General features: G+C 48.9%; 1 protein-coding gene across 2 annotated transcripts in view; it reads left to right on the top strand.

Annotated features, from left to right (window-relative positions):
* Positions 1–26,355, top strand: part of BBS9 (Bardet-Biedl syndrome 9) — a 340,657-nt gene that overhangs the window by 262,090 nt on the left and 52,212 nt on the right. For both annotated transcript variants that reach the window (XM_045827319.1, XM_045827320.1), the window contains one exon: positions 11,060–11,242. In XM_045827319.1, the coding sequence (XP_045683275.1) occupies positions 11,060–11,242 (183 nt within the window). The remainder of the gene's footprint in view (positions 1–11,059; positions 11,243–26,355) is intronic.

The following is a 26,355-nucleotide window of genomic DNA, read 5'->3' as shown; positions in this document are numbered from 1 at the left end:
TAAAAGAACACGTCTTTTGGATAAAAGCTGGGCGTTCGCAGCCAGCGTTAACATTTAAACCTGGTGAGCTTTTCCTTCTTCCCTGTGTCCAGGCCTCTGCCGCGTTGGAGTCTGCAGCCCTAAACGCCATCGCAGGCAGCGCCGTGGGATGGGGCGTGTGCCCTGTTTCCTGCCCGCTTCCCAGTCCCTCTGAGGACGAGCGTGTGTCCTTGTGACCAGAGGGCGGCCACGTGAAGAACCCCTTCCTCTCAGTGGTCATCAGGGCTGTCTGCAGCTCGGTGTCTGGCGGCTGTGTCTGAGGGTGCAGCGGAGTGACTGTTTCAGAAGTGAATGACAGGCTGGGGCAGGTCTGCCGTTTCCGTGGGGCATCACGCGGGTTCCGTGCACACCGGCAGCCTGGCAGCGCGCGACGGAGCGTGTCTGGGGTCGGAGAGACAGCTGAGTTCAGGCTCCTCGTTGCGCTGGACTGCAGGCGGACTGACCCGGAGGTCTCTCAGGTCAGCCCGTGTTCACGGGGTGCCCACTGCACCCCAAGTCCTGGAGAATCAAGGGCACGCGGGGGACTTACCAATTGCCGTGTTTACCCTGGGATTTTCTGGGCCGGGTATGAGTTTAATTTTCTTTCTTCATTCTCATAGGGTACTTCAGAAACATTTTATTCAAATCGCCACTTTTTCTAGCACTTTCAATAAGGTCCAAAAGAAAATTAAACAACATCCAGCTCCCTGAATAACCAGGGGGGTTTCTCAGACTAAGTCATTCTTATAGGACTTCTATAGAATAAGTTATACCAGGCAAAGCTCTTTGTGTTGTGTGTATTTTAATAGAATTTCTGGAGGAGTCAAAAAGGGGGCCCAGTGCATGACTCTTCATGATACATTTGATACGGAGTCTCACGACATTGCACTGTGGAACTCGGTGAGCCTCGGCTGCCAAAGGAGCACCGTCTCGCTGGGTGACGGACTGTACAGAGGGAGGGGCCAAGGGGCCTTGCAGAGGAGTCAGCATCCCTGAAGAGCTGGGAGCTAGCGGTGCGCCTGGAGGACCGGGAGAAAGGTCCTCCTTTTGCAGTGTCATGGGGAACCTGGCAGAAAAGGTAGGCTTTACCAGGTGTTACTGAATTGAAATAAATCCTCAACTGTCAGCTGTATTAAGAATTGATAACCAGGAGCCAAACAGACTAGAATGAGTAGAAGGGGCCCTAGCAAGCTTTACTGAGTATTGTCACGTAGTGGAGAAAACAGCCTGAGGGCGATGACGGAACTCTCCAAAGCTCGTCCAGCCAGTGCGGAGCACCGCCGATATCCGTGCTGAGATCTTACTGACTTCAGGGTCACACGGTTATTCTGTCACTCAAATCGTTGCTAGCCCCATTTGCAATATGCCATAGCCATGAATATATCAGAGTTGTCGCTTACGTAGGGGTGACTTAATTTGCATTTAGTTATTTTTTAAAAGATTTTATTTATTTTTAGAGAGAGGGGAAGGGAGGAAGAAAGAGAAACATGTGAGAGTTACACGAATCAGTTGCTTCCCACGTGCCCCAGCTGGGGACCTAGCCCGAAACCCAGGCACATGCCCTGACTGGAATCGAACCAGTGACCTTGTGGTTCACCAACTGACACTCAGCCCACTGAGCCACACTAAGCCAGGGCCATTTGAGTTTATTTATTTACATTAAATGAATTATACTTTCATGTACTTTTACTTCTCTTATTATTTTTGACAGCTTTATTGAGATACAATTTGCATAGATATAATTTACAGATTTAAAGTATACAATTGAATGATTTTTAGTATAGTTTTATTCCCTTTAAAGAAACTCTACACTAATAAGTAGTTACTTTCTGGTGTTCTTATCCCTTCAGCTCCCCTTTGTCTTTTGGTCATAGCATTTAAGCCCTTTACATTTAAGGTGATTATTGATAGATATGTATTTATTGTCGTTTTGTTTTTTAGCTGTTTTCCTCTGTTTTTCTTTCTCATCTTCTCCTCCTCTTCCTTGGACTCCTCCTCCTCTTCTTCCTTCTTCTTCTTAAAACTAGCCCTTTGACATTTGTTGTAGTACTGGTTTGATATTAACAAATTCCTTTAGCTTTTTCTTGTCTGGGAAACCCTTTATTCTGCCTTCAATTTTAAATGATAGCCTTGCTGGGTGAAGTATCTTTGTTTGTGGATCCTTGCTTTTCATCACCTTGAATGTTTCATGCCAGTCCCCTTCTGGCCTGAAATGTTTCTGTTGGGAAATCAGATGACAGTCTAATTGTAGCTCCCTTGTAGGTAACTGCCTGCTTTTCTCTTGCAGCTTATACGATTCTGTCCTTGCCCTTAAGCTTTGCCATTTTAATAGTGATGTGTCTTGGTGTGGTCCTCTTTGGGCTCATCTTGTTGGGCACTCTCTGCACTTCCTGGACTTGCATGTCTGTCCCCTTCACCTGATTAGAGAAGTTTTCTGTCATTATTTCTTCCAGTAGGCTCTCGATCCTATGCTCACTCGCTTCCCCTTCTGGTGTTCTCGTGATGCGGATGTTGTTGTGCTTCATGTTGTCCCAAAGATTTCTTCAGCTCTCCTAATTTTTAAAAAATTCTTTTTAGTTCTTTTTGCTCTGTTAGCGTGGGTTTTTCTACCTTGTTTTCCAAATGGCTGATGTGATCCTCTGCTTCATCTAACCTACTATTTGTTTTTTCCAGTGTATTATTTATTTTAGATATTCCATTCTTTATTTCTGACTGGTCCTTTTTTATAGTTTCTGAGTCTTTCTTCATGCTGTTGAGTATCCTTATAATCATTACTCTAAACTCTATATCTGATAAATTGCTTGCCTTCATTTCATTTAGTTCTTCTTATGGAGGATTCCCTTGTTCTTTCATTTGGGGCCTGTTTCTTTTTCTTCCCACTTTGGCTGCCTCTTTTTGCTTGTTTCTGTGTATTAGGTAGATCTGCAAAGACTCTGGTGCAGTCCTATGTCAGATGCTGCCTGTGACCGACCTTGGGCAACCTGTTTGGAGCTACCAGCAATGCACAGCTTCTGGTTTTCCTCTGCTGGGCCTGTTTGTATGCAGAAAGAACCAGGCTGTGTGCCCAGACTGGCTTTTATCAGCCCTGGGCCCGGGGGAGGGTTGGCTAAAGTCTCAGCTCCCAGAGGTCCACCTTAGCTGTTAAACTAATCACTAGTATATCACTTTATGGGTGGGGCAGAGTACTTCCTGCAGGCGGGGCTGTGGCTCCCCCTCAGGCTGCTGCCACTTGGAGGGGAGTGCTCTGCCTGAGAAAGGTGCCCTCTGCAGTGTGGGCAATGACCCAGCTCAGGGATCCTGTCGGTTGTTCCTTCAGGTCTCTTCCCAGAGCCTCCAGCCCCAGACTCTCCTCCTATGTTTCTAGTCCGCCTTTCCTTCCCTTTGCCGGAGCTCAGGGTAAGTGGCTGCAAACAGAATTTTGTGTGTTGGCCCTTTAAGAGGCTCTCTGCGTCTCCAGCTGTCTCTCCCCGGCAGACAGAAACCCCGCTGCTTTTCACAGCTGGATGTTATCTGGGTACCTTTCCAGCTCTGGCGCTGTAGGCTGGGGAGCCCAGCTTGGGGTTTCTGTAACCCCACACTTCTCAGGGGGACCCCCCTGGCTGCTGAAATGTCCTTCCAGCACTTCAGCTGCCACCGTGGGAGACTAACCAGCCCTCTCGTGTCTCCTCCGCACTTCCTACAAGTCACATTGCGGTGGTGTGGTTTTTTCTGCCTGGCCTTGGTTATAAGGTTTCTCTCTGGCTAGTGTTCAGTAGGTGATTCAGGATCTTTTCTCTACGGTTTTGTTGCAATTCCAGTTTGGTCCCAGGAAGAGGTCCGTGCAGCTTCCACTTACTCCCCCGCCATCTTGGATCTCTAGTCATTACTTTCCCTTCCCACTTTTCACCCCCCGTTCCAGCCCGAAGCAACTGCTGTGTTTATAGATTTGCTTATTTTGGACATTTCATGCACATGGAATAATGCAACATGCAGACCTTTGCGACTGGCTTCTTGATCTTAGAATAATGTTTTAAGGTTCATCACATAGTGGCCTGTGTAAGTACTTCATTTGTTTTTATGGCTGAATAATATTCCATTATATGCCACATTTATGTATTTGTCAGTTCGTGGACATTTGAGTTATTTCTACTTTTAGCTCTGTACACAACGTAACTCGAAACATTCACGAACAAGTTTTTGGGTGGACATATGTGTTCATTTCTTTTGGGCATAAGCCTTGAAGCGGAATTCTTAGCTTATGGTAACTCAGTGTTTAACTTTTTGAGGAACTGCCAGACTGTTTTTTTTTTAATTATAATAACTATTCAGTGTCTTTTTTATTTTAAAGATTTTTTAAAAGATTTTACTTATTTATTTTTAGAGATGGAAGGGAGGGAGAAAGAGAGAGAGAGAAACATCAATGTGCAGTTGCTGGGGGCTGTGGCCTGCAGCTCAGGCAAGTGCCCTGACTGGGAATTGAACCTGCGGTGCTTTGGTTCACAGCCCGTGCTCAATCCACTGAGCTGCGCCAGCCAGGGCTACTGCCAGACTGCTTTCAAAGCAGCTGCACCATATTGCATTCTGACTGGCCATGGAGGAGGGTTCCGGTTTCTCCACGTTCTTGCCAACACTTGGTATTGTCCATCTTTTTATCTCTCCGGTTGACTTTGTATAAGTCTACGAGTTCGCCAGAGAAAAATGTCCTTACTGTTCTCTTATGCATAAAGACTCCAATCAGCAGATGTTGAATAAAAAGCCCAGTGCACGTGTGATTAGAGAGGAAGAGAGGCACGAATAGTTCAAAACAGCAGATCACCTGAAAGCCGCTGAACAGTTTTTGAACCTGTCAATGATGGCTATGATTGATGTCAGAGGTCGCATTTTGCACCGCTGCACGTGAAAGGTGATAAGGTGAGAGCCCAGAAAAGGGGAGTGAGCTGAAAGCTGACATGAAGCGACTGGGTAGAGAGGCCGGAGCTAGCAGCTCTGTCTCCTGGACTCTGGGGTCGTCGTCTGTCCTGGCACAGCACTGCCCATTGGCCCCCGGGGACTTACAAGCTCATCCGTGTCCTAGGAACTCCACTTTCTCGACTCGTTCATCCGCGCCGGCCTTTTACCAGATAAGCCTATCTCACTTCACAGGGGTATCGGGAGGCCAGCAAAGCCGAAACCTCCCACTGGGAAGCTTTTGACAGAATCTGTTCCACATATTACTTGTGGTGAAACTGGTGTGCAGGCAGAAAATTAGCGCAGGCAGCCTGACTTGGGGACGTTCCTTGGATCAGATTGCGTGGGTATGAACCCTGGCTCTTGCTGCTCACTCACTGCCTGACCCTTTCTGTAATTGTTTCCTTATTTTTAAAGTGGGGACAACAGTGGTATATCTGCCTCGTGAAACTGTTTCAAGAACGAAATGAGATAATCCCTGTAAAGAGGTGAGCGCCATGCTGGGTCCTAGAAAACCCTGGGCAAATGTTGACAGAGTCTTATCAGAGAGCGTCCGCTTGCACAGACCACCGAAAACATTGTAAACTGAGATGTTTTTTAGACAATAAATGAATCATCCCGTTAATACAAGTAGTATCACTAATACTAGTAGTGATCACTAATAGTAGTGATCACAAGTAGTATCACTAATACCAGCAGTAGGCCTGGAAAGTAGCTGTTTTCTACGGTCATCGTGATTTTGAACTATCTGCAGCAGAATACACTTCCCTTTGTGAAGAGGGAAGAAACATACTGTGTTAACTTCTCAACCTTCACAAACCATGAGCAACTTTCCTCTCTGTCGTAACTTCCGGCAGAAACCCACCTGGAGTTTTCAGCCCGAGCGGACGCTGTGTTAAGAGCCCCAACCGTGGGAAAACTGAACCAAAGCACATACGCCTATTGTTTCCTGTGATGGACGTGTACGTTCCCTTAATATCTTTGTTGGCTTATCAAGATAAAAACCCACTGGATTGTTTTAGGGCCCGCTGTCTACGTTTGTGTGTTGCTGCAGGAGAGGGGCGCCCAGTAGTCGCGAGTCAGGGTTGGAATCCCCGCCCTTCTCCCCAGTCCGTGACCGTGGGCAGTGTGTTCACCTGAGCCGTAAGCTTGTTGGAGCCGTGAGCCTCTGTCTCCTCACCACAGTGTCGGGGCCCAGGGGACCCAGGGGACCCACGGTTCCTACTGCAGAGGGTAGTCCCGAGGGTAACCTGAGCCCAGCAGCCCGAGCGCAGGGCCTGGCCCGTGGCCGGGGATCTGTCAATGACAGCCAAATAACAATGCAGTGGGGTCCCGTGTGCCACACTGGAGCTGCGGAGGCAGATTTGATGGCGCGTTTAGGTGAAGCAGTTGGACATGTCCTTGTTGACATCGCATGATTCACGTCTCCTCGGCTGTTGCGGCTGCTGCTTTCCTGTAACCCGTTTCAGAGCCCGTCTTGGCAGCTGGAAGTGTTTGGGATTAATTTCACACTCACTTTACGAGCTGAGCGTTTTCCTGCAGGCAGCTCCCTGGGCCTCTGCCGCGTTACTTTGGCATCGGCCGATATGGCAGTGGGACAGGGATGTCCTTTGGGGTCTCCATTTTATTTGGAAACGTTCAATTTGAAAAAGCAAAACAAAGGCCATCAACACGTTGTGCTCGAAACCGTTGGTATTTATTGTTTCCTAAGCCCTTCCCTTGCTGTATCCCATGGAGCACCAGGGAACACACATCTTGCACAGCCTGTGATGAGCTCGGGAAGATCCCTCCCCCTCACGCTGAGGTCCTGCAGCTGGTTGGCCTCATTTTCTCAGTTCCAGGTGAGCTGCGAAATCTTCTCGGCCTTGGTCAGATCTGACTCCTGATGGGGCCGGTTTTTCCAGCCCTTTTTTTTTATTGTGTTAATTCCGCAACATTCATTTGGCTCTCATGGAGGACAAAGTAAACTTGGCTGTTACGTGCACGACCAGATGGAGAACACGGAGATCTGTTTAGTGTTTCGTGCTGGCCGGTGGGTCAGGGAGATTTTCCTTGGGGGTAATTGACATAAGGAATTGTTTATTCCTTTTCTTTCCAGTTGCCATGACCATTTGGGGATAGCGGACTCTCTCCACAAGGGCGCAGACACTTGTCCAGGCGGGGACTGGGGCCTGGAGAAGTGAGTGGCTCATGTCCTGGACGGAGGCGCCGTGGGCCCCGCTCAGGGAAGAGCCCGTGGCCCTCTCCACTGTCTCACGGAGGAGTCTCTCCACCACCACAGCTGCGCTTAGCAAGTTGGGTGGGTCCACGCACTGACATGTTGTTACACTTAGTAAGAGTTTTCCCTTGGTAGTGAGGAACATGCGTAAACGCCTCTCTTAAGTCCCAGCAAATGCCCCGAATGTTCACCGTGCTCCGACGTGGCTCAGAGGGTCCCCTCCATCCGGCGAAGCCCACCCTCCGTGGCTCCCCAGTGCCGACGGCGTGGAGTGCATGTCCTTCATCCTGACGCTGTGGTTCTTTGACAGCGGTTGCTCACGCTATCTTCGTTTGGCTCATCAGCTGCTGTTCCCCGACGGGAACACTCGTTCTTCTCCAGACAAGCAGCCTCACTCTTCTGCTTCAATGCAGTTGGTCAAGTCGTTTCCTTCAGTTTTTCTTTTCCTTTTTAATTCCCACCTGAGGATTTGTTTAGTGATTTGAGAGAGAGAGAAAGAGAAACACCAATGTCAGAGAGAAGCATCGACCAGTTACATTCCATACATAGCCAACCTGGGATCGAACCCACAACCTAGGTCTGTGCCCTGACTGGGAATTGAACCTGCAACCTTTTGGTGCATGGGACGATGCTCCAACCACCTGAGCCACCTGGCCAGGGCATTCCCTTCACTTTTAAAGCCCCCACATCCAGTATCTATTCTTGAGGACAAATTTCAGGTACCTGTCCTAAGTGGCGTGCTGGTGAGTGTTTAGCCACCAGCTCCCTGGGGAGAAGGCTGGCTTTGAGGCGTTGTTCACCTCTGTGTGGCAGATGCTTCCACCATGGCCAATTTCAAGTGACCAGCATGATGTCACGGAATGTAGACTTGGGCAAGAAATGGGCAGTAGCCATTTCTATTTCCAGTCTGTAGGGGATAATAGATGTAAATTACCTCAAGGACCTAGATAAGAGTCAAGTAATTAAAAAGTAATTTTGAGTATGTATTACCTTTGCTTTAATGTATTTAATTTAATTTTAAATTTGTGTAATTTCATTTTTCATAGTGGCCGTGTTTGACAGCTGGCTCAGCACATTTCCGGAACTTGAACAATCGGTTCTCCCCCCCGAGCCGGTTGGAGCTGGCTGCTGCTTCCTCCTTTCCTTTCAGAGACCCTGCCCATTCAGTAGTGGGTGGGCCCTGCTCCACACCTGCGAGGGGCTTCAGGACTCCTGCGGGCTTGGGAGCGAGAGACTGCGGCCTCTCAACCCTGGTCTCCTGTTCGCTGGGTAATGGTCAAGCCAGCGACTGAATTTGCAGTTCGCGGGGCAGAATGAAAAGGCAGGCCCTTGTTAACGGCAGGAAGAAAGTGCTGTCCAAACAGCTATTAAAGTAGAAAGCATTTCCCTTTCCTCAGTGGTCTCCCTTTCACACCTGCTGATGGTATCTAATCTTTTCTAGCTCATGTCACCCCAAGCAAGGGAAAGTTAACATTCTAAACTGTTAGTATGAATTCGGCCATTCATCTTTGTGTTATACGATGCCGGTGGTAGGTGCAAGTCTAAGAGCGTGTAGCTCTAGCAGCTAGTGAGCACGTCTCCTCTGCTCCCGTGCACGCTCCATTATCCCACGGACTTCACTTACAAGCCACAGCTTCGGAAATGAAATTATTAAGAATTTCAGGACAGCAGGGCACTACACCAGGCACGGAGCCCTCCTAAGCAAGGGCGCCATGTGCATGCCCTGTGTGCAGTACTGGCACACGCCTTCCGCGGGCTAAGCCTCGGGGGCATCATCTGCACAGTGGAGATAGTGCCAGCCAAGTCACGGTGGAGGTGTGATGGGCAAATGCATAGAGCAGGGTGCTTGGCATGCGGTCGATGCCCAGCTCACTGGACGGGTTTTTCTCCACAATAACCCTCCTGTCAGTGGCGTTCTTCATTCCAGCCTGTGGGGCCTTCCCTGCGTGCTCCACATTGGCCTTGACCTGTTTTCCTTTCTCCATTCTAAACTCTTTGAAGGTGGAGCTATTTGTCTTCATCGAATTCCCTATAGTGCTTCCTGCACATTTGTGCACATACCTGGTACTCAGGCGGTATGCATGACCTTGATCTTTGTATGATCTGGCCTATTGACAATAAGCATCTGTGCTATAATACCATGACCCCCTCAATGAGGCTAAATTGGTAATGTTCCCAGGAAGGGAAAAATATATAAATTTAGACTTTAGCAGGAGTTAGCTGTAATTGTGGGGAGGGTGGGGGACACAGATGATTCCAGGTGTTTTGGTTTAAGGAAAGTGGCCTCTTTCTGTCTCTGCGAGGGGACTGCTGGGAGTAATGGGCAAGGGATGAGTTCCAAGCCTCCTTGGATTAAAAAAGGCCCCAGGGATATTAACTCTGGCCCATAATAATTTGTCCCTTTGGTAACTTCTTTCACACTTACTTTTTGTTCCACATAATTAAGGCATTATTACAGTAATGTTTCTTTCCACTAACTGGTTGTGTATGTATGTTTCTATCCAAAAAATTATAAGATCCTCGTGGGCTGTAGGATGTCTTGCCCGTCTTTTGAGTATGATGGAAAGAGGCCCAGTGCTAGGCACACAGGAAACAAAGTACTTGATTGTGCTGCTGACCTTGGTCCAAACACCCGGGGCTCCCTGGAGAGCCGAATGTGGATTCCCTGCCTTTTGCAACTCCTGCAAGCCCTGAACCATGTGGTGGAGAACCCCAGTCTGCGCTCTTGTCTTTCTCTCGCCTGCCTCTCTGTTCCAGTGTCTCCTGGACGCTCTGAGGACTGTCCCCCTACAGCGCCACTCCGCCTGTGGGATTTGGGAGGAGGAATTGGGGAGGCCCTGTAGAGTCTGCTTGTCTGAATGATGGCGTTTTCACAGGCTCTTTGGGCCAGCGTCAGCAGCCCATGCAACGGCCCCGAATGGACCATGTGCACTAGACTTCCGCTACTCACCTGAGCGCCAGTCACTCAAGCCGGTCGGTGGGCCTGCAGGGAGGAGCGTGCGCTGCTCTGGCTCTCGCCGTCCCCATCTCGGGGGCTGCCGGACGCCGTGAGCCCTGGGGCCGGTCAGTTCATTACTTCTAATGAGCGCAGCATTCCCCAAGGCACTCACGTAAAATAAAACACCAGTGGGCAGTCTTGGATGTCCCATCCAGTTGCTGCTTTAGTTCTTTTTTCCACGGGACTACTCAAGAGGGTAAAAAAAAAAAAAAAAAGCAGTTCTACTCCTTCCTGCCAATTTTATCCCAAGTAGGTTTGGCGTTGTAAAGCTAACACACCTTAAACGTTTTTTTTTCTTCCAGGTCCCTGTGGGCTGGTGCCTGACATTTGTATTTCAAAAATGACACATTACTCAACTGGCTAAGTGCTTGGACATTATCTGCCTTTTGGATAAAATAAAGAAATATTAATATTCCAACCATGACATGGATAAAGAATAATAATCAGAGGGAGATAGTGATTTTCTGAAAAGGGTGCAATGAACTTATGATTTTAAATTATGAGGCAAATGCAATTATTTTATTAAGAATTTTTAAAGTCGACCCATCTCTGCAGCTAGTGTTAAAGGCTATTGTAACTGTAGTAGAGGTTACTTATATTATCATATATTGTAGAAGGTCACCGCAGTGAAGCAACACTGAACAATGTCCCCATTAAGCTGATTTCATGGATATTTTTTATCTCCTGGCCATATGGATTTGGAATTACTTGGGGCATATTTTTCACAGGAGGAAGGGAGCAGATGAATGATAACTCTTTTATTACTCAATATAGCTTGTGTTTGGGGAGACAGAGCTCATCGAGCTGTTTGAAAGAAAAACAGGAGTGAGCCAACGGTAATTTGTGGAGGGCCCAAGAACTGGGAAATTACCCCTAACCGAAGCTGGTGATTTCTGCAGATAATCGCTCTAGCAGACGCTATCGAGGAAAACCAGGACAGTCTGTTCCAGTCCCTCACCCGGCTGAAGAGTGCCACCCGCCTGCTGATCCTGCTGATCGGACTGTGGCAGAAGCTCAGCGCCGACCAGCTTGCGATTCTGGAGGCCGCGCTCCTGCCGCTGCAGCAGGACACTCAAGAGTTGGTAAGGACCCCCGGTCTGCAGCAGGAACGGCCACTGCTGTTGGAAAATGGTGCTTTTAGGAAGATATCACATGGCTGGCATGGCTTTGCTTGTTGGCTTGTTTCGTGCACGAGAGAGAGAGGAAGAGAGAGAGAGGTTGAGAGAGAGAGAGAGAGAAACATCGGTCAGTTGCCTCCCGTATGTGCCCCGACCAGGGATTGAACTTACAACCTAGGTGTGCGCCCTGACCGGCGATGGAACCTTCAGGGTTTTGGTGTACAGAATGATGTTCCAACCGAGTCACTTGGCTGGGGCACATGGCTATCATGTTTTTTAAGATACCACATAGTGGCTTGGGTTTTTAAATTTTTTTAACCCAAATCCTGTTTTTTTTTTAATTATTATAAAAATGTCAAATAAAAGCCTTCATTTTCTAGAGCTATTTTAAAAATCAGCATATGGTCCATTTTTAGGTGATACCCAGTCTGTTATTCTATGTGCCCTGCAACCCCTGAGGAGACAGGGACACCGTCTGTTGACCGCCCGGGTGCCCGCGGCACCCCTTCGGGCAGCTCATGCTCCCCTCTCCTGCCGGAGGGAGCAGCCGGCCGTTGCACTTCGCTCGGTGTCCCCAAGTGCAAGTGTCGCTCCCAGGGGCAGAGAGAGCTGCGACAGTTGTGCTTTGCGACAGGACTAGTTCATTACGTTTATTCCGTTCTTTATACACAGTTCATAAACTCTCATTTACCCTTGATCTTTGGAATATGTGGTTTAAATGGAAAGGGGAGAAATGGGGGTTTATATTTGGGGTTTTGGGTAAAGGATTACTTAAATGAAAAGATTGCAGATCCATTGCTTTGTAGAGGTATCTATGATCACCAGTTGCTTTTATTACAAAGAAATAATAGACTTTTTGGAAATTAGAGAACCTTGTACTTAGTTATTGTATTGTTGGGAACCATTTCAAGAAAAAAAGTCATTTCAAATCTTTTTTTCAGCACAGGTACGAGAACATGGTACTAAAAATAACTGTACTAAAAATACCATTTTTGAGTGCTTACTAGGTACCAGGTGTCACTTTAAATGTTTTAGAAGGATTACCTTGTTTAAATTTACACATGCCCATGTAAGGTAGTCAAGGTACTATTTTCATCCCCATTTTACATAATGGAAAATTTAGGCTTTGAGCGTTAAGTCCCTCTCCGAAACCAGTGGGGCGGAGCCAGGGTTTGGGGCCAGGTCTGCCCGCCCTGAAGGACATATTTTTGACCGGCACACTGTATTTTAGCAGGCAAAGTCACGAACATGATTTTGAAAATAACAACTTTTGTCCGTTGAATCCAGTTTTCTACAGTAGTGTTAAGAGATTGTACAATTAAAAAAAAATCCACCTTTATTTTATATCCTAAATCAAACACTAATAAATCATTTGGAAAAAATTAAGAGTACATTTTTTTTTTAGATAGATAAAATTATAGCTGAAAATGACCTGTGAGAAAGTGGCAATGTTGACATTAGCATACAGTTTTACCTCGGTACTCGTTCATTTGTTCTGGAACGCATCATGAGTGTCAGAACCAACAAGCAGCGAACGATGAAGCATCTTCTCTTGCGGGGCGGCGGCGTGACTCATGCAAGCTCTAGCAGGTGTGACGGGTCCCGAGCAGGCACTGACTGCCGAGGCGCTTTCTTCTTGTCAAAATTCAGTAAGTCCAGGGTGTGACGAGTTCTGAAGCCAACAAGTCCCGAGGTGTGACTGTAGTAGAAGATAAAGAATACAGTGGTTCGAGTTACACTATTAAGAACGATCACTTACGAGCTCAGTTTTAGTCATCAAAGAGACCGGGGTGGCCTCAGGTCCCGATCCTACCGCTCAGAGACCAAGTCCCTGTGGGCAGGTTTCTAACTGCTCTAAACCCCTGCGTCTATAGCCACACGATGGACACGGGCATGGGCCCGCCCCAGTAGGTTGTATTGAGGTAACTGAACAGAGTGCTCATCGTGATCGGAAGTGGTTTGTACAGTTTACATGCATTACTTACATTTTGCACTGAAGTCGTGCAAGGTAGCTATTATTACCTTTCCAGGGATGGTTATTTGTGTCCTCCACTGCACTGGAGGGTGGGGATGGCATCTGACTCATTTTCATGTTTTCAGAGCCTGGCACAACGCCTTACCTAGTGCAGCCAGTGTTGGTTGGGTGCCTGGCGAGAGGTGATTGGCAGGATGGACACAGCGCATGTGCCTGGGAGCATGGGGAGGCAGGACGGGCCTGCGGTGTGATTTACAGGGCCTAGTGCAAAATGGCAACGCGGACCCCTTGTTCCAGAAAAGCAGGGAAAGGGCTCCAGTGCTGTTAAAACAGGCTCTATGAACAAAGCCTTTACTTTGTGCAGCCTGTCTCTCCCATCATGGTGTTTTTGTTATTTTATGTTCTGAATATAGGAAAATTAAAAATTTACATTGTCACAGCATGCATTTGACCATTAATCTTTATAACGGGCAATGTCAGTTTTAGTACAGATAGAACAGCATTAGACTCATTTCTGGACTCATCATAATAGCACCATTTGTATCTGGCAGCCAATGCACGCGTATCTATTTCGTTCTTACAGAACTGTGGAATCTGCACAAAGCCTGTCTGCATTTCACTTCTTGCAACACACACATCTACCCACACTTTCTACCTTCTGCCTCCTGATGATGAAGGAAGGACCAAGAGCCCAGTGGCTCCCTGTCACTGCCGTCCCTGAAGCATAGTAGTGGACCAGTACAGGAAAGTAGCAGGAGTGAAATGGGCTTCCTTAGTCACTCCTGTTTCTTTGAATCTATTGCCTTCTTTCCTCATGCAAAAACAAGTTCTAGTTCAAATGAAAAGCCTTTTAGGGCTGACCTTGCCCCTGCTCTATCTGTTCAGGTGTAACCTGCCTTCCTCGTACTTGCTCTGAGCCTCCCATTCATCCCGGGACCACAGGAATTCAGAGCTTAGGGGCCCGTGTATGAATAGGGCACAGAGGAGGAGGGTGCGCACATGGTTGTGTGTCTTCCCTTCTCACACGCACTTTATTGTCTCATCAGACTTCACTGACAAGTTCAGAGATAAAATCACTGAGAAGTTCAAGATGGTGACATCAAGCATGAAAGCAAATGCGGGGCCCTTGCAGGAGGGGGCCCCTGTGTGGCTGCACTGTGCACGTGCTCCTGAAACACGGTTAGATCCAAAGGAAGAGCTTCCTAGAAGTAAGCATTCTCAAAGGTAGGGATTGCACCCCAAGAGAGACTGTGGGAATTCCGACTCTCGAGATCTTTCGGAGCAGCCTCATTTTACTGGGAGTATACGTGTATTCATCCCTGTAGGCAGGTGGGTGGACTTGGCCTCTTCTCACAGCCCCTTTCCACCGCACATCCATATTCTCTGCTGTCAACCCTCCCAAACCATGCGGGGGAAGTTCGTTCGACTCTCTTCTGAATTCGGTGGGATTAGGAGGTGTGTATACTCATTATGTCCATTGAAGTCATTAATGAGACAGGACGTTGGATAAAAACATAACTTGGAGAGGAATGAATCCATAAAGACATTTTAATATTGCTTGTTCTGCCCTTCATCTTTGATTAGGCTGTTGCATTCACGTTGGACTTACACTGTTGCGACAGCTTATATATCTTGAGAAAAAAAGGAATCCTTTTTCATTCTCGAAGACGTACGCACGCAGTGTGTGGTTTGGACATGGCAGTTCACAATCCCCCGCATTATGCCTGTAGACCTCACAAATAAATGCTATGTGATGGGCGTCCCACTGAGATGTGAAAATGAAATATGCAAGCCTGAAATAACTTGGAAGGAGGGTGAGGCGGGGAAGAAAGGAGTCTCTGACCAGAATGTTGAAAATATATCCCATATTGAAGTTATTATGATACCACAAAAATCTGAATGTAATTTAGCCCGTTCGGTTGAGGGTGGATGGCAGAGTGCATGTGTGAGGGGGAGAGCGTCAGACATGTGGACGACATTTTCAGCGGAGACTCTCCGTTCAAGGTCAGACGTCCCCAGACGCATTGAGAGGTGGAAGAAAGTGCTCAGGAGATGTTTCATTTGCGTTCCGAGCAGCACCGCATAATGGCTAATTCTATTTCACGTAGATGGTGTGCGTTCCAAGGCAGGCTAAACGCTGTAGTCGACTCTGGAATATTTTCTTCTTAATGACATTAGGTTTGCAAAGCAAAAGTGTTCAGAACATATCATTGCTGATTAAAGTAATATTCCTTGCACTATATTATCATTTTTGTTTTTTTTTTTTTAAGAAAAATGCCATCCCATTTGGAACAGAACACGTTTTCTTTCATCTCTCTCTTTAGTAACACTTCTCCATTTTTGCCACTTCTTGGTACTATTTTGGGGGCAAGTAAATGTTGGTATTGCAGACTATTATATGTGATTTTTTTTTAAGGTGCTGAAAGTTATATATGCTAAATGTGTTTTGGTAGGGATACTCCCTTTCACTTTAAGAAAAACATTAAATGTTCTGTTTGGCATCTCCAAAAAGAGCTCTTAACCTCAGTTCCACGGTGGATTCGGTCATACGCCCAAAATAACGTTCTGCCAGAGTACCTGACAGGGCACTTCTGAAAGGAGTTTTCTTCCCTTTCGGGTTAGGGACTGAGGATGCTTCGGGGCATTTGGATTCTCGGCGCAGAACCCAAACCTGCCTCTCCTGACACTCTGCTGCCGAAGTTCTACAGGAAACACTGTCTGTCCTCAGCTCAGGGAGGGCTGTGTTGCTGGCTTGAGCGTGAGAGAGTATTCAGTTGTGATGTTAGACACGCCCCCTCCCACGATGCTGTGCAGAACCCGAAGCCATAAAACCGTACACATCTTAGGATGGGCTGGACACGACCAGTCTTTTACCCCGTCGGGGGGGAGTCATATTCCGTGCATGTTTATTCAGTGCCTACTGTGTTTCAGGCGGTGCTCTAAACACTCGGCCCACCTCCGTAAGCAGAGCACTGGCCACCCTCTGGGGGTTTACGTCAGCATTACGAGCAGACAGATCCAGGTCGTATTCAGCCGTGAACATACTTGCATCTAAAATGGTAGCCACTTACCGTGTGTGGTCATTTAAATTGAAATTTAAATAAATTAAAGTGAAATAACATTAAGATTTAGCTCCTCAGTCTCACTAGCTGTATTTGAATTACTACTCAACAGCCACAAGTGGTAAGTGGCAGCCCCGTGAGACAGGGCAGATACAGGACGTTTTCATCACTGCAGAAAATTCCGGTGCATTCCAGCAGTTGTTGCAAGAGAAAGGGTTTTGTCAGTGTGTGAGCAAATGCAGTGCATTTTAGCGGACGAAGGAAGTGGGACAGGAACCAGCATTTAGTTCTGCCGTGGTGTGGGCGTTAGCCGCCCTGACTCCTGGCGTTCTGGGATGAGCCTGGTCCTGTGCATGGTAACCAGACTTGCCCCGGGGACAGGAGATTTCTTGGGGCGGGGGTGGGGGGGGTGCACCTACATGCAGAGAAGGCAAGAAGCTGCTATTCTTCTCCGTGTGGCCTCAGCCGGCCGTGTCATCGTCGCGGATCCCTTCCTCTCCCGCCCGCACACGGCCTGGTGGTCCTCGGGAACCCAGCTCTGGAGGACGCACCGTCGCTCGGAGCTGGTGTGCGGTGCCCCCTCCCTGCCCTTTCTGGTCTCTGCGAGGACCTGCTTCCCGCTCTCCTAGTAAACAGCTCAGAGGACTGAGGTTCTTTGACATGAAGTCCAGCAGATGGCAAGGCAGCAAGGAGGGGCGTGTCTGCCGGCTTTTCCAAACGGGCTCTCTCACGCTTTTGCCCCGGATGTTCGTGCGTGCCCACATGTGTCCAGAGGAAGCCCTGCTGACGCAGCTGCAGTGCAGTGGGGCGGGGACCCGGTTACAGACAGGCCTACAGGCAGAGGCATATGGGCACATGGCAGAGCATCGGGCCTTCCGCTTCGCCTTCGCGGTGCGTGTGCCGTCCTCAGCGGGCGTCGTGCACCGTGTGCGGGACAAACGCTGTACGGGGCTCTTCAGGGTTCAACAGTTAGCCTTCCTCAGCACTGAACTTTAAAACCCCCGGGAAAGTGAAGATGGAGCTTTGAATGCCCAGCCTAACTTTTTGACGGATTGTTCCTTTTGCCAACTGATAGGGAACGAGAAGCCTATTTTTAACATGTTCCGCGTGGTTCACGTGAGAAAACAGATGTTTATAATGGGAAATGCGATTGTGTGGCAGTTCTTATCAAGGCTCACTTACCGGGTTTCCAGACTTGGACGTCACAGGTCAGGGTTGCTGCGAGGGCCATTGTGCCGCCGGTCTGGACCGAGTGATGACGGAGATGGCTGATCGTGACTGTTATTAACGACTCGCCGTGGAGGGCGGACAAAAGGAGGAAGTCGGCCGTCAGCGCGCAGCCTGCCGCTCTCGAGTGTCAGAGCGGCGTCATAATCACCACGGACTGTGGGAACGCAGTGCCGGCAGCAGGTACTCCGGTGACTCCCGAGATCTTGGCCCGCAAGGCAAACTGGAAGGACAGAGTTTCTGATGTCCACAGTGGCCACGCCCTCTGTGTTGTTGCCGGTTCCAGGCGACGCGGTCACTCCATCAGAGCTTACAGGGCCTGCCCAGTGACCTGCTTGCTGTTTTAAAATTGAGGCAGTTGAAACACAGCAGAACTGGAGCCAAGTAGAATATAGTGAACAAGCGGTGACATGTGACTTTTTAAAACTTTGCTCAGGTATGTCCAATATGGGTCCATGTATACTATGTGCGCATTTAAGAATAAAGACACGGAATAACCGAGCACAGAACGGATTAATTGGAGCTTCACTCTCCTGCATGCCAGCTCAGATACTTTTGGAAATGAGATGCGAGTTAAATACGAAAACCGAGTAAGGGAAAGGGACACCACCACCGTGGGGAAAACAGTGACCCTCACCATCCCCACACTGCTCACCCTTTGATTCCAGGCTGCGAGTGTATTTATATTAGTTCCATTCCTTAAAATACCTCTACATAACCTAGATCAAGCCTACTAATTACGAAGTGCCGATTTGGCCATGTCTGGGGCCTTGTGCCCTTTTAGAAATGCACCGTGGGTCCCGGTGAGCTGCTCCTCTAAAGCCAGCGCTCTCTGTCTGTAACAGCGCGCAGAGCTGCGCCCAGTGGCGGTCCCAGCCCTCACTGCCCTGGTTATTGTTCCCTGGAAATGTGTCTAGGAAACCCCTGGGCTAGCGGCCTTGCTGTGCTGCCCGGCCTTCCATGGTGGCATTTGAATTAGCCGTTCTGCCCCTGCCTCTTGGTTGGCCTGCCCTGTGTCTCTGCTAGGCCCCGCCCACTGTCCTCCGGCCCCTCGTGTGCTTGCACACTGGCTGGGGCTCTCGGACCCGGTTCAGCTTGGACTCCAGAACCAGGCAGCCAGGACTTACAGTCGCTTGGCTCCCGCGGGTCTTCTGTCAAAAAGTCACTTTCTGTGACTCTCCAGGTGCCCCTCCCCTCCCCCACCCGGCTTCCTTCTGGAAAGCTGACTTTTCACGGGCACTCAGCTTCCTTCTGTCAAGCGGGGCTGACAGTGCCTCTCTCTTCACCTCACATAGTGTCCTCGGTTTAGCCCTCTGTCCGCCCTCTTCAAGAGCGGATAAGTTTTCATTTCCTCCCTATTTATTCTGGCTTCCATTCTCCTGTGAATTTCGCTTGCGGGTATGACATAATTTAGCTTTCATTATATACTCTAAAACTGTCCATGTGCATGTCTTACACTCTAATAAATGTAAGGATAGATTCTTCTATCTCCCCACAGAATTAAAGCTTAAATTAAACATGCAGTCAGATATAGGTATCTGGGGATTGCTTGATACCTTATTTATTTTTGTAACATTTTATACAATTACAGATTTTCCTTGAACAATTTATAGTTTTTTAAAAATCGCTTTTTTAAAAGGGAAGAATTCTACTTTAATTTCGCACTGTCCATTTTTTTGGCAACCCACCTCAAATATTTTTGGGTTCTGTAGGTGCAAAACCTGATCTCTCCTGCACAGATGATAAAGACACAGATGATAGCCAGACCACCACACACTTTCATTTATACATATTCATTCGTGCCCTGTAATTACAATCAGTAAACACAGAAATTTTCCTTCTTAATATATTCATCCCGATGAATATAATAAAGTGAGAGTGACTATTAGTTATACTTCACCTACACTGACTTAGCCAAATTTGGTAATAGTGCTGACAGGTATGTAGTGAAATAGACATACTCATGTTTCTTTTTTAAAAAACTTTATTTATTTTTAGAGAGAGGGGAACAGGAGGACAAAGAGGGAAATAAACATCAATGTGTGAGAGATACACCAGTTTGTTGCCTCTTGCGTACCCCCAACCGGGGGCCTGGCCCACAACCCAGGCATGTGCCTGCCTGGGAATCGAACTGGTGACCTTTTGGTTTGCAGGCCTGTGCTCAGTCCACTGAGCCACACCAGCCAGGGCACCCACCTATTTCTGACACAGCCTTTCCAGATAGCCCTCTCGGAAAATGTGGGCCATAAAACTAACCCAACACTTGGCTCTGTGGTCTAAATTAATACACTCCAAGTAATTAACTGAAATTTATTTGGTGCTGTAATGTTTATGTTTTTAATTATGAAATGCTGAAAGCAACCTAAGTGCTAATGGTTGGAAAATGCAAATTGTGGTCTATCAGTTGACTAGAATCCTAGGTCAGGCTGGGGTTCAAATCCCCTTTTTGAGGAAATAGCTAGCTAGCTGTGCATCCCCTGGCAGATTACGACACTCTCCAAGCCTTGGTTCTGCCTGGAAGAGAAGCGGGACTGGCCATTCAGAGTGCATTCCTGCTCGTTCTCCCTTCGCATTCCTAGAGGAAGGCCGTGAAAGCAGGAAGTGAGTGGGCGTGGCTCCCTGGTGCCTTGCTCAGGAGGTGCAGCCAGGGGGTGCGGGAATCAGTTTGTGCAGCGAGGCATCAGCCAGTGCAGAGGCCTCAGACGGGGGTCCTGGCCCTGCGCACCTGTCAGGCTGGGGCAAGGGCCAGGCCTGCACCCAAGGAGCTGCTACTCAGGGAACCACTTTTTACATTTCAGGTGTATTTTTTACTGTGTCTTTTTTTTACTGCATAATCTGGCCTTCAATAGGTCACCATGGCTTACTACCAATGATTCACTGAAGCATCATAAACCGAAATGAAAATATATTTAATAAGGTTTTTCTTCTTCAGTAACTCCTGTCCAAGTTCTATTTCTCACCCACAGTAACCGAAAACCCCACTGCTTGTTTGGTCTCAGTGAACTAGACCCCATACTGAGCCTCCCTGGGGCATCTTCACCCTCATTTGCAGCTTCGGGGTTTGCGTGTTTGGTCACCTTTGTCACCTGGAAGGCCGAAACACCACTGCTTCCAGCACGACAGTGACCACAGAGGTCCTAGACCACGCCTGCAAGTGTTGCATTGCACCTGTGGCCTCCTTTGGGAGCCCCTTGTCAGAGGTGTGCAGGTGACGTGAGGAATCTCTTCCTCCCCTAAAATGCTCACAAGGACTAATGTCCTGAAGGTGCTGATGCGACTCGGGGCCTACGAGTCGTCCGAGACATCACAGCCGGCGCCGTATTCCTACAGCGTTTCAGCAGTAAGACGCCCTCGTTGCGAGTTTCGGCATTATTTTATGCAGCCCTTAGAAAAGACCCGCTGCCAATTCAACGTTATGACACAGTGGTTTTCTATGACCTAACGCCTTTAGTAATCATTGGGAGTGCTCTTTTAGACTTATCTAGACCTAAGTTTTCTATGAGAAGAAATAGAGAAGCCACATACATTGGTTAAGGTATTCCTGAAATTTCTGGACATTCAGCGTTTGACTCCAGGCCGCCACTACCCACGTTTTCCCACGCGTAACCCTGTGGTCCCACGTGTAACCCTGTGGTCCCACACTCCACGAAGGGCATTGTTGATGCAGCGTTTGAGAGCACTGTTGCCTTTCTGACTTTTTTTCTGAGCCTCCGATATCCGTTCTGAGCATTTTCAACTAAACTCAAAGCCTCAATTTCCCCCCTCAGCTGAATCATATGTTGCTGGATGTTAAGCAGCTTCTGTTCAGCATTAGCAGAAAATTTTAGGCAAATTGATGTTTACTGCTCTACCAGTCTACCGTGTGCTGCTTTGAATAATCGGCCCGGTCTCCTCCTGGCATTTGGCGATTTCCCTGCCTCAGCTGTATTTGCCTGGCATAGGGCGGTAGTCTGTGTGCGTGCATCTTGGAAACGGGACATAGCACAGCCCTGTCCGTAGCTTCCTGTGGCACAGCCTGGAAAGCTCTCAGCTTTTGTTTTGCAAGAAACTATGGAATCGCTGTTGTTCTTTTGTCATGAGTATTTGTTTGCTATTTCACTTAAATCAGCGGTTTCTTGTACTGTTAGACATCGTTTTCCTCAGGTTGGCCCTTCTTTGCACTTTGAGATTGTTAAGAACACGGCATCGCGAGTGGGGGAGCCGATACCTTGCGTTCATTCACGTGGTCCTCTCTTGTCCTAGCTTCAGTGAGGTTTTCTCCAGACTTCCGCCCGGTGGGCACTCGGGGAGTCTGTGATCCCGTGTATGTTGTGGTTCCACAGTCGGAGTGGCCTCAACAAGTAGTCTCCATGATGAGTCCCTGAAACGAGCTTCTGTCAGGCCCATCAGAGTTACGTTTTCAGGGGGCAGGGTTCCCCAAGGCCGCTTCTAGATGTCAGTTTCAGTAGCTGATGCAGCTGCTAAAAGTTTGACCCCTGCAAACTGGTACAGATCATAATGCTTTTTGATTCTGCAGTAAAGTGTCATTTAATTGTATGCAGACCATTCACTTGGATACAGAAACTGATTTAAATTTTGGTTCCATGAATGTGTTCATTGTGGCCATACTTTTTCTGGGGGAAGACCTTTGATATTTCCTAAAGCGTGTTTGGTAAAGGAACCTAAGGTGGTCTGATGACAGTGGACTGACAGGCATGCACGTGACATGGGACAGATGTGCTCTGTGGCACGGGGGTCTGGAGCAGGACATTTGGAGCTGGGTGGTCCTGGACTCACGGCCTCTCCTACTGGTAGCGTGTAACAGCTAGAGCCTTAGTTACACGTTATGATACCTGTCCAATAGGATAGTGTAGGAGCTGGTCGCAATAATGCTTGTGAAATCCTTTGCACATTTTCCAACACACAAGGTCCTAGGTAGTTTTTACTCTTGCTGCTGTTGTTATTTCTGCTGCTATTAATATCCATGGGCACCAGCTCAAGAGAGAAACTTTTTAAAAGAATCTCACAAGTAAGAATTATTGCATGGAATTATGTACCTGCCTACAGTTGCTCAATATGTCTCATTCTATCTGCAAGCACCTGGCAAGGGGAATCGTTTTTCTGGTTTTAAACTGGGGAGGAAGCTGAGCCCCAGAGATCCAAACTGTCTTTTCTAGGACATGCAGCTGGTGAGGAAAGGTGCCACGAGTCAGCCGAGGTCTTCTGACCTGTGCCGCATCCTAGGGGACACATATGAGCGAGCCTAAGTCCTTAGCTGGGGCGGGGGACAGAGCTGCCTGTCAGACCTGGTGGGCAACGACCTCAAACTAGGACTCACCTTCCTGGGCCTCCACTGTCCCATCCATCCTGGTCTGCTACTTATTATCTTGTTAGCTTCCCTATACCTTCCAAGAAATGACTTTGATAAATTTTCCTCGTCAGTCTCAGTGGGATAATTGGTCCAAATTATCCCATCTACCATCCCCAGAAGCAGCTTTCCTTTGGAGTCGTCATCATCAGTTTGATTCTCCAGTCTACATTTTTGGGTGAGTTGCTCCTGGATAGTGAGTGCACGGGACTGGAGGAGACTTGAACGCTCCGTCAAGGGGACTGGCTCTGTGGGGCAGCCCTGGTGTTTCATTTTGTCTGAAACAGAACATGGCTCCCCAGGACCCAGTTCCACGGTAATGCAGGGGGTCCACTTCATGTTCCTCTACCCAAGTGGATCTTGGGGTCCGAGAGGGAGCCCAGGTCCGATGCAAAGCGTGAGTATAAACGGGGAGGATCAGCGCGGCTGCTTTGTATTGCAGCCACACTGGTCGTCAGGGGCTGGAGGTGGCTGAAACAGCTTCCCTTCAAGGTACTTCTCGCTCTCGAGATTCCAGATCTCCACGGCTTTGTTTTACCTTTCATCAGGCAGGTATGCTACGTGTTTGATCAGTGAATGATCACATCGCATTTTTGTTTAATGAAACACTCAAAACTCAAAGGCTCTTTTTTCTTCGTCTTGTAAACATTCCTTTTCATTATCATATTTGAGTTTGTGTAGCCATTCAGGCCCTCCACATAATGACCCTGTATTTTCACAGCAATCTTCCTGAAGTATTGGCATCATGCCTCATTATATTAAAGAAATAGGCATGCCAAATACCTAAACACGACATGGTTTTTCACTTGATTGGCAAGCTGGCAGGAGGGAAGGAAATTCTGCAGTACCTCTACATGAACTAAATGCATTTCTGCTTAAATTACCTAATATATACCTAATATTACCTAATATATAATTACCCACTGGAGCCTACTTTTAGAAGCGGTACTCTGCCTAGACAAGCAGTCTCTAAGACGGCAGGGACCGTTGTGATGCCCACATGACCGCAGGGCACCCAAAGGCTGAACTGTATTCGGAGGGCCTGTCCTCGGTATCCCCCAGAAGTCGTCACCAGCGGCTCTAGATCCACTGGAAAATGTGTCCCCTCCTACGACATCTGGGTTACTGCTCTGTCTTCATCGGCCTCTTCCCATCGCTATTGAAATACAGTTTTAGGTGTTTAGTTTAGATTTTGGCAGTTGTATAGAGAGATACCTTTGTAGTAACCAGAGACTTACTGTTCTCTGATGGCTCGGAGTAGGTAGCTGGTTTTACAGTCTTTGACATCTCTTGAAAAAAATTTCAAGGTCAATCTGAAGTAATTCATTTGTTTCTTAATTTGCCCAGTGGCATCTGTAATGGGTCACGAGGATGAAAGGACTCCTGATTTCGGCAAGCATTTGGAAGGTCCGGAGGAGGTCTGCACGGAGCCTGCGCGTGGGCCTGCAGCACCAACTGTGCAAGCCTCGCGGGCAGAGGTTTGGGGGGCAGGGGTGGAGGCGGCCTGCGGCTCAGTCGTCTGCTCCCTGCGCAGCGAGGGTGCGCGGTGCAGGTGCCTGGAGAGCAGAGGCAGCCCGAGGCCAGGCTGGCCGGGGGAATCCCCAGGAAACAAGAGGGAGCGCTGTGCCCTTCGCTGCCATCCCCTCCCCAGCCTGCTATCTCCGGGTCAGTTTGGGATTCTCTAGTTAGCTGTGTACATTTTTAAGTGTCTAAAATTGGCGCTCATTCAAAGGCAAGTGGTTAGGATAGAGAGAGAAGTCGAACCCGTGTTTACGTAAGGAAGAGCTGGAGGAACTGGGGATGTTTGTTCTGGAAGAGAGGGTACTGAACTGCTGTCTTCGCAGATACGGAGGGCTGTCGTGCAGAAGGGAGGTTAGATTTATTCTGCCTGGCTCTGGAGGGTGGAGCAGGGGCCAGTGGGGCAGATTTTGGCTCAGCATAGGAATAGCTTTTTACTGGTTACACATGTCCCTGAAAGTAGTTAACTGCCTCCAAAATGGTAATTTTGGATCCTGCAAACAGCCACGCCTGGGCAGATGGCTGCTATTGTAGAAGAAATCCTGGTGAAAAAAACCCCTCAAGACTGGACTAAAGATGCTCGGGTCCTCCCCGTCTGTAGGATCCCGGTTCTCTGTCTCTCCACCTCTCTGCCCAGCAGACCCGTTTCTTGAGCTGCCTCTGTTTACTCAGCGCAGTCTGGAAAGCGGGGCACTCTGGCACCATCGTGGGGACACAGGCCCGTGGGTGGTGACCTCAGCCCGGTGTGTGTAGGGGGGCAGGTGCTGGGATGGACCTGGCTGTGTGGGGCCTCAGGGCCCTGGAGAGGGCCCATGAATGCGATCCATGGAAGGCAGGGCCTGAGCTGAGCTGTAAGTGGGGGTCGCCCAGGTACAGAGCGGAGACAGGGCGTTGCAGAGGGGAGCCAGGGCAGAGACCAGGTGAGAGTGTGGGCACAGGTGGGTAGGAGGAGAGGGCAGTGGAGCAGGAGTTGGAGCAGAAGGTGCTTTGTACGCTAAACTGAGCATCTGGATTTAGGAGTGGCCACATCCGATTTGCCTGTTTGAAAGGTGGCCCAGCTGACAAGGTGGGGGGTGACGTGGTACTGACAGTAACGTCTCCCAGGTCTCGGGTTTCTCACCTCGTGTGGAAGGGGTTGGGCTGCTCTGCATCATCCCGTGGGGATACATTCATTCGCTGACTTCCTCTGTCATTCCGAGTTCATTGTCAGACCCGTGGTGCGCGAGGCCTTCCTGGGCACGAGTGGAGTCACCCTGGCCACGAGAGCCAGACTGCACTCACACTTCCCGGATGTGCTGCTGGTGGATGTGCACCGCCAGACGCCCTGGGGGCCCCCAGAGATGCCCAGTAGGTGCGCATGCGCTGACCCCTCCTGCTCCTCGCCCGAGCTGTTACCTGAGGATCGCGCCTCCTCGTCCTGGTGCTGCTGGTGCTGACCGCCTCCCAGGCACCCCGAGGTCACTGCCTAGCACTCACATTCCCAGGACTGCAGCCTCCACTATGCTATTCTCGAGGCCTTCACTGCAGCACAGCCACCCTGTTCCTCGCACAAGGGGGGACCCCCTCTCTTTGTGCTACTCTGTCACCTGGGTCATGAGGTGGGACTGGATAGGCCTGTGTCTCACGAAAGCCCTCTGGTCTCTGCCTGCAAGCTCAAGGCTGTGGGCCCAAGAGCTGAGAGAGAGAACAGGTTTTCCCCCACGATATCTTGAGGTGCCCCCTGTCCTGACTTGTCCCTGACCCTTTGGCAGAACGATAGGGCACAGTGAACGGGAATCCTGGCAGCGTCACCCTCAGGTCTTCAAACGCACCCACACCTGAGATGACAGTGACCGTTGCCGATTGCTCGTGCCTGGCACAGGGCCGAGGCTTCTCACGCACCATCTCATCCTGTCCCCCAGCCCTTGGAGGTGCAGACCGTCCGTGTCCTCATTTGCAGAGGAGGCTG

The sequence above is a fragment of the Phyllostomus hastatus genome, unplaced genomic scaffold (genome assembly GCF_019186645.2).
Source record: "Phyllostomus hastatus isolate PE091 unplaced genomic scaffold, TTU_PhHast_1.1 phas_scaffold_78, whole genome shotgun sequence".
NCBI classification, from domain to species: Eukaryota; Metazoa; Chordata; class Mammalia; order Chiroptera; family Phyllostomidae; genus Phyllostomus; species Phyllostomus hastatus.
Note: the sequence above shows the minus strand (reverse complement) of the source record. Positions and strands in the feature narration are given on the sequence as shown.